Raw genomic sequence first — 8571 nt, 5'->3', positions numbered from 1 at the left:
CTGCTCATGTATTAACTTTAATAGTTTATTTTGTTTAAGAGTGCTTCACTGTATTAGTATTTCAAATTGAATCTCACACGTTTTACAAAATCAAAATGATCGCCAAAAAATAGAACATCTTTCTTCTTCATCAAAACCAGTCATAATGCTTGACGCACAATTAGGGACAGATTTTGAGTATTTCGAAGCAAAGACACATTATTCAGCACCTAGTGTATACACACACATTATTATCAATCATTATTTTGTATTTGATTTGATCAGTTTTGTTGTCAAACATGTTATTAAATTGTAAATTAATTAATAAGGATAACCTTCGACTGTGTTGGGGTTGGAAAGAGGGATAGAGGAGAAGAAGATAGTGATGGGATGAATAGTAGTAGTAGTAGTAGCCAATAGAAGCTGGAGTCTGGAACGTCCAGAGCAGCAGGATGTCTACGGCAGTGAATCAGAGGGGTAAGATGTCACTCTGAGCTCTTTAAAGGTATAACATATATAAAGGTATTTCTAAGTTTGCACAGACTCGATAGGCTGAACTTTGATTATAGTCACTTCACTCAACTGATTATTTCTTCTAAAATCAATGACCATGTCTTTGGTTTTAGATACATTGAAGGTAAGACTATACATTGAAGGTGGGACTCCTCACACCACTGAACAAACTGATCAATGACTAGAGTGTGGCTGGTTTCATTATCATAGAGCAGACTAACAATAACAGAGTCATCAGCATACTGAATAATGGTTCTGTTTTCATATCTGCTCTGACACATATTAGTGTAAAGGATGAACAGTAAAGGTGACAGTTGGTCTAAAAAAGATGCATTTGAAACTCTTAATATCAGTGTGTTTTGTAATCTCACATCCCTGACTTTTATTGTTCCTTTGTTGACTTTATAAAAATGTTCTGTGATTAGCAGTGAATGTAGCCTGTAGCTGTAAGCCTTTCGCTGCGATAACTGCAATTAACAAGAAGTCTGACAAGCTCACTTTTGTACTGATAGATATCAAGCCTCAAAAGACGGCACAAAGACACTTACTTTATCTGTTATCTGTTTTATTGATTAATAAAACAACATACATTCATTTTACACAGTACACTTTCAATTATACAGTTTGTGATCTAAAATATATGTGAAATACATTCTTGCTGTTTAATAGCACATAGCTGTCATGGTCACATATAGTCAATAACACACAGTTATAATCATCCAGTTTTTACACTTGGATATATCTTTACAGCTTAATTTGTACCCTTGATAAATGAATTCACATATGAGATTCACATCAACACGTGTTAGCTTAAGGACTTAACATTCATATTCCTGTCTCCATAATTTCCTCATGTTGTGTATGCCATGAAGGATATCAGAGCATGAGGAAGCTTGGAGCAGAATCTGAAGTACAAGGTGAACAGTGTCAAGGGGAGAAAAGAAGAAGACAAAGACATGAAGAGGGACAGGGAGAAGACAATACGTAGAAAAGAAGAAACAGAGGTAGAGACATACAGCGACAGTTCAGGGTACAATAAGAAGGACTTTGATGGACGGATGGGTTAAAATGAAGATATAGAAAGAGTATACAAAAGCCTAGATTAAAGTCATATGGAGTCACATGACTAGTGACTTCTTAACTAGAGATAGTGCAGATGAAAGGGCATGAAAAATATCTGGAGAATAAAAGAGGAGGGGTCCTATCTGGTGGATATAATGAGGTATGAGTGGGTTTAAGTGCATAGGATTTAGGGAAACTAACATGCCAGCTCAGTGGACTTTGAGATGATCTGGTCCACATTGCTGTTGGAAAAACTATCCATAGAGACATCAGTGTGTGAGCGCCCGCGCTTCTCTTCAGTGCCATGAGAGTGTGTTCTGCCACGCAGCTCATTGGTGTGTGCCCGGCTACGAGAGCCATCGTAGGACGAGATGCTGGAGCTGGAGGTTGTCCGTGAGCGAAGTCTGGTCATGCTGGCACTTGACACTGGAGAGAGGAAATATAGGTTTGAGCTAAGGTATTTCATTACTGATAATCCACCTCTGTAATATATGCTTTTATAAAATCTAAGGAAAATTCTCAAAGAGTGAACTAACTTACAGTGTCCCATGCCCTGGATGAAATATTTGAAGGCTTCAGTCACTTTTGCTGGCTGTAAAGAAGATATGAAAAGGGATTAATATACAGGATATTTTATCAATCAATGATTAGAGCAGATTCTGTACATCCTTGCCAGCAGAGTGACCAATATGATGTTACAGCCTACCTGAGACACCTGAGGAAGTCCTCCACAGTCCGCCATCTACAAGAGCAAAGAGCAGGCTTTAGTTTGAGGGCAGAACCTTTACTTTGTTGACTTAGTTGAATAAGGATCTTTTAACAAAAAGCCAATTGTTATCTTTAAGTTGTACCTTGAGCAGCGTGGTCTTGGTGGGGTTGAGTTTGGAGTTGCAGTCAACCACAGCCTCCACAGCTGGTGAGTCATCTCCTACAACCAGCAGAGTGGAGCACCTGTAGATCAACAGACAGGCAGGTAAATGGATAAGTAGTAATTTGCATAGCCAGCAACCACTGATGGAGTTATGATGCCGCACAAGTTAGCCTTTAAAGTAACTGTAATGTGTGGTAAGCAGGTTAAAGCAGGTTGAGGTCAGTGGATTCAGGAAGTGGAGAGTAAGTTCAGCCAACTTGACCAGACTCCAACCCCACTCATTGAACTGGGTCAAGAGTATAAGCTTGACTTAAAGAGTAAAGTTGTCTGTTTCCTGTTTTAGGTCAGTAGTTGTACTTACTTGAGGGTCCTGACATTGATGTTTCCCCCAGGAATAGGCCTCTCCACTTCCAGTGCGTTGCGTTGGTTGTATGAGCGGAAGAACTGGCTCACGTTGGACTGGTTCATTGTGGTTGTGATGTGATGACGGTATGTAGCTATGAGGTCATGGTTTGTCTGGATCTCCTCCTGAAAAGTTGATTTGAAAGTAAGTCAGATATCCTTTTCGTCCAACATGTAAGACACACACAGTAACTGAAGCTGAATCATTGATAATTTACCTTTCCAAACAAGTGTGCAATGACCTGGTCTGTGAGAGTGTGGGTCCATTCGGTGATCTATAACACACACAATTACATCACATTCAGATAACAGCCTGTGGTAATATCAGAGTCAGTGAAATGACTCTAATGTCATACTACAGGATTGAATGTGACACAAGATCTGAAATAATGCCAACCTTGGAGGCAACACTGTCAATAATTCCTTCGGCACTGGGGTTGACATTGATCAGAACCAATCCATCCACCAGGTCAGGGTGATTCAGCTACACACAGACAGACAGACAGGTTAGTGATGACTTATGCTAGTCTGCAGCTCTGTCTATGTATAGCTTTGCACAGAAAATATTTCATCTCTAACCCTGACATATATTGGATTTACACATTCTCATTTACCCTGATCATCTGTACTGAAAAGAGAAAATATTTCGACCTTATAATTGAAACACTAGTTGCTGACTTTTGTTCTCTCCATGTGCATCAAGCTTAAGTGGGATTTAAAGAAGAGATTGGAACTCACAGCAAATCTCGCCAGGATGTAAGCTCCTGCTCCAACTCCTATTCCAACCACACTGCGCAGCCTACAAAGCACACAGACAAAAGGTCAAAACTGAGACATACTCCAGTACGCTGTGTGAATAAGATATCTTAACATTTAATGAAAGGGCAGCTTAAAAGTATTTTGTCTCACCCAAAGTGTTTGAGGACAGCAGGCAGAGCTTCGGACAACTGGTCCATGGATGGGTAGGTATACCTGGGCGTCAACAGAACCAAAAAAAAGGTCACTCATGATTGTCCTACAGCAAATTGATGGGTGAGTAGAATAAGGGTCAGGATGTGGTGAGCAAGGTAACAGAGTATTAAGGACAGTGTACTTACGCAGCTGGCAGAGTTTTTGCTCTCTCGTGTTGTCCAGGTGCTTCGACATGACAAACAGGCAAATGTCTTGTAATTTCGTGCATGTCCTCATGGTTGAACAGCGGCTCAAAACAAGACTTGTCTGTAAGAAAAAATACAACAATTATATCAGTTGCAGCAAAAATAATACAAAAAGATACAAAACTTCGAAGATGTTTCTTTAGGCAAGTGCACTATATTTAAATTCAACATAATAGCTTTTCTCTCCCATCTTTAACACAGATCTACATGATATGTATGTGCAGGTTGTAACGGTGCAGATACAATGCTGCTGGGTTTGGACTTACGGTTCAGTCCAACATCATGAAAAGTCAGGATGACGGGGCGGTTTGCCCTTGGAGTTCCTGTCATGATGCAGTGGACATTTCCATACTGCGTCTCCACATGCTCATCCTAAAAGAATAAAAAAAGGGAAAAATTCAGTCTCTCATTTAGACTAATAAGGCATGATGCTGTCTGTGTGCTTGTTTTAAATGCAAGACACTAAACAGAAGTTAATTTTTTAAAATATAAATCTAGACTGGAAACTCTTTGTGATCATGCAATTTCACCCAATCGTCTCAGAACATAAAAGTTATTTAACTTTGCAGAGGGATTACACCTGTAAACAGCATATCTAGCCTCAAGGCTAGCTTATGCTCTGTGTGATGGGATACTCACAGTGATTGTAGGCTCAAAGACAGAGTCACACTCGTTGTCCTCCAGAACCATGGTTGCTGATGCAGATGAGTCCACAGCCGTTATGAAGATGTGCAGAAGATGCAGGGGCAGATGTCCCGTATACGGTGAAGATCCTCAGTTCTTGAGTGGCTCAAGCAGGTTGGGTTTTTTTTTCCTTATTTGTGCTGCAAGAAGTAACCAGAGAGCAGCAGTGATTTTTGTGTGTGATGGTCTATGGGTTTGAGCTGGTTTATATATCCTCCAGCTCTGATCTCTCTCTAAGCCTTAACTCCAACCTGTCTCGCACGTGGCCAACTGGCCCCTTCCTGATTTAATCTGACCTCAGGCTGCTGTGTTCCCACAGAGACAGGCCTGGATTTCCTTGGGGAATTAGGCAGGGCATCAAGATCATAGGAAACACAACTTATCTGTGAAGTTTTCATGCAACTTCTGATACCTAAAGTAAAAATGTGTTGTTGCAATGACACAAGATTTAATTGTTTTCCCACAGTCATAATTCTGAAACTTCTTGTCATTTTAGTAAAGTTGAAATATTCCTGGAATTCAGCCTTGAAGTATATATCCAGAAAAACTGAAATGCATGCAAACCATGGTCAGACATTTGACTTGTTACAAGCTGATTCATTGGAACTGAATGTAAAATATCAGTTAAAGCTTGTTATATTTTGGCGTCAGGAGAATCCCAGCATCTTCAGCCAAGTCCTGAGTAGGTCACCTGTCTAATCCCAGCATGCCATCTGTTCCTCACTGCAAAGCATTCAGCACCCTGCAGTTTAGTAACCTTGACCCTCCTTCTAACTTAGCATGTCAACTAAATATACATGCCTACACTGACCTCACCATGTGGTATCAGACATTCAAAGGCCACTGGTAACTACTGACAAATCTTTCAGCTTTGCAACTCCACAGTATGTTGAAAAAACATGAGGCATTGGTCGTAATATTTATAGAATAGTAAACCAGGGGGAAACTTTATTTAAAAATGTCATTCTGTTTTTTGGTTTATACTTTTGTTTTTACATTCTTTAATTGCTTAAGTCCAGGAAATCCAACAAAATCAAAAATGTCATGGTGGTCACATGGGCCCCTCGAGTCAGTTTGAAGCTTTAGTGAATTAAGTGAAAATTCTATTATGGTCAGTATGAAGCTACAGGTGGTTTTGAAAAAATCAGAGGGAAAAGCTTTTAACTAGTTTGATTTGATTCAACTTTTTAATTAAATTCCGAATCTCTAAACACCTTCAAGTCCTGCATTCAAAGCAAGGTAATTAACCAAAATTATCAAAGTAGGCTACTATACAATATACTACCATACAATATCTATGCAGATTTAGACTGAAACTGCAGCTGTATTAATGTGTATGTTGTATTTTACTGCCTAAAGTGTTTAAGGTTTTGCTTTTTAACTACTTTATATACACTTGGATAGTTTCTACAGTAATTAATCATATTTCATAAGATTCTGAAATGCTTGTTGAATTGAATTGGAGTTTAAAGTCCAGATAATCAATCAATCTTCATTAGGATAGCACCTATTTATAGCATCTTTAATCAACTGGGATTCAAAGTTCTTCACAGTGATTTAATAAAAAAAGATAATTATAAGCTTAAAACAGAAATGGATTTAACAGTTCAGGCTAATCTACACAAATCACATAAATTAATATAGTTTAAAATATTGTGAAATTATTAAAGAAATAAATAATTAGCTGAAACATAAATAGTTAAGGCAATAAAAAGATAAAGATAAAAATGTAAGATAAATACACACAATAAAAACTAATGGTTGAATAACAAAAAAATTAAGAGTAAATGAAGAGCCTTGAAATTTACACCATCACAAATAAGTTTACAAATGCATAATAAGAGTTTGGTGCTTTAAAAGTGGGCTGGCTACGGTAAACAAAGATTTTAAATTACATTGCATTGCATGGTCCAGGGTAATCAAATTGCTCTTGAATGAATAGGGGTTTCCCCCATGATAGCAGGAGGTCAAAGGATTTGAGGATTTGGATTACATTCAGAAAATCAGACTGGATAAATGAATGCCTTCTCCACTCCCAATCATCTGAACCCTCAACATTCATTATAAAGCAGTTCTTTTTACAGCCATACTGGATATTAATATAGACTGAAAGATTAAAAACCACAGCAGGTGCACACAGCAGCAGGTAAACCGCATTTCACATGGTAACAGCAGGCGGAACGGAAACTCAGCAGACTGCCATGTGAGCATTTTCTTGGAGACATAATGTCACCACTACATCAACACATACACACCAACATGACAAGCGTGGGTAGTAGGTTTAATCCAGTTAGTGGTGGCTGAAGAGCAGAGGGCAGCAGATGGGTCTTACTCAGCCCAACGTCAGTCTGAAGCCTTTTGAACATTAAACTAACCCTGACTAAGCTTAGGCCTGCTAGCCTATTTCTCAATTCAACACTGTCCTATATTTTGAAGCATCTGTCATGTGATTGATGAGTCATATTCTGCAGGAATCATTTAAAAGTGACAATGCAGACAATATCCATCTTTGTTTACAGTGTTTATGCACTTCAGTGACTCTATCGTGAAGACACTTTACACACTAATTGAGTCGTAACCTTCTGTTTCTCTCTCTTTCTGATTTATTAACAACTTGAAGTGTTACAATTCAGAAGTGTTAAAGCTCAAACTGTCTGAACACATAGTGATTATTTTCTGAGCTGGAATTTCTGCCAAGTCAGTGAAGAGCACAGCGACTGTGTCACCGGAAACACTTAGCCACTTGATCAGACAGTGAATTGAGGTCATGAAACAGCTAAAACTATAGCACGTGTTTTAGTAGGACCGACCAAGGCTCCTTTCTATCATGTTTATTCAGTATCCCATTAAAGGTAAGTCAGAACAGGGATCTGATCATCTGTCAAAAAATCTTAAGTGAAAGATCAGTCTTCTAAATGTAAACCATCAGCAAGCCATACAGTTTCAAATTTGCAATGTGAATCTGCATTTCCTGGTAAAAGTAAGTTAAAGAATACTTATCTTTCTTGCTTACAACTGTGAAATAGATATAAGATAAATGTTTAATTTATATTGCTAAATATCAGATTGGTCAGATTGTCAACAAACTTGGACACGTGGGGTCATTTCCTTCTAGAATCCACTAGAGGGAGTTTGCTGTCAACTTTCTGGATGCAGGTAATGAACCACTAGGGGGTGTCAATATACTGTTTGACTTTAAACCACACTGAGTTAGGTTTTCAGGACGTGGCAGTTCTGTTGAGAGATCATGATGGATTTTTGATTGATCAAAAAAATTAGACTAATTATTATATTTCAGAGTTTTATCTAAAACAGGGCAGAATTGTTATCCTCCTGTATACTACAGTCAATGGGAATATAGCCCCTTTAGACATCAGTTGTTTACATAATATGGAGAAATCAAACTTTGAAAGGAAAATAACTATAGTTAGTTTGATAAACACAAAATTTCAGATATTTTTCAGAACCGTATATTAAACACTGGTTTAATAATCTTGCTTTTACATGCATGTACAGCTGTTATTACAGCACTGTTGAATCCAGGATTTTTTTTCCCGCAAAACCACATCTGTGTCTTATGTCTCTCTTTGTAGTTTAAAGTGATCAGTGTGCTGTTGTTGGACTATGGGAAGTCACGTGGGTGGTGAAAAAACCATGATATATGCATTTATATATTGTGCTTTACACTGGAAAAATTTGAGTGGTATGACTTGAAGTTTCAAAGACAGTTCTGATGTGGACATGTTGCTCCAGTTGCTCAGCTCTGCACTGACTCTTGCAGTGTGTGATGGCTAATGCTGCTTTATTCATGCCTTTTACACAAAATGTAATACAACAAACTGAAATATGTCTTTACTTTGGTAAATTTGTACAATGCTTAGCTTAGATTAAATACCAAATACA

The 8571-nt window shown here is 38.2% G+C and overlaps 1 protein-coding gene across 1 annotated transcript; it reads right to left on the bottom strand.

The window, feature by feature from the left end:
• Positions 1-1124: 1124 nt before the first annotated feature.
• Positions 1125-4711, bottom strand: LOC117822588 (protein NDRG1-like). Its single transcript, XM_034697408.1, has 12 exons — positions 4624-4711; positions 4251-4356; positions 3925-4045; positions 3737-3799; positions 3566-3626; positions 3225-3311; positions 3046-3102; positions 2787-2953; positions 2406-2505; positions 2261-2296; positions 2095-2146; positions 1125-1980 (listed from the first exon to the last, which is right to left on the bottom strand). Exons 1-12 carry the CDS (start codon positions 4672-4674, stop codon positions 1751-1753), a joined length of 1131 nt encoding a protein of 376 aa, XP_034553299.1. The 5' UTR covers positions 4675-4711; the 3' UTR covers positions 1125-1750.
• Between the last annotated feature and the right edge of the window lie 3860 nt (positions 4712-8571).

This window comes from Notolabrus celidotus, chromosome 12 (genome assembly GCF_009762535.1).
Source record: "Notolabrus celidotus isolate fNotCel1 chromosome 12, fNotCel1.pri, whole genome shotgun sequence".
Lineage (NCBI taxonomy): Eukaryota > Metazoa > Chordata > Actinopteri > Labriformes > Labridae > Notolabrus > Notolabrus celidotus.
Note: the sequence above shows the minus strand (reverse complement) of the source record. Positions and strands in the feature narration are given on the sequence as shown.

Coding starts and splice junctions, on each gene's coding strand:
- LOC117822588 (XM_034697408.1), bottom strand. CDS start 4,674: ATGGTTCTGGAGGACAACGAGTGTGACTCTGTCTTTGAGCCTACAATC. Junction 3,627..3,736: donor GCTGTCCTCAAACACTTTGG/GTGAGACAAAAT, acceptor TGTGCTTTGTAG/GCTGCGCAGTGTGGTTGGAA. Junction 2,147..2,260: donor GACTTCCTCAGGTGTCTCAG/GTAGGCTGTAAC, acceptor TCTTCTTTACAG/CCAGCAAAAGTGACTGAAGC.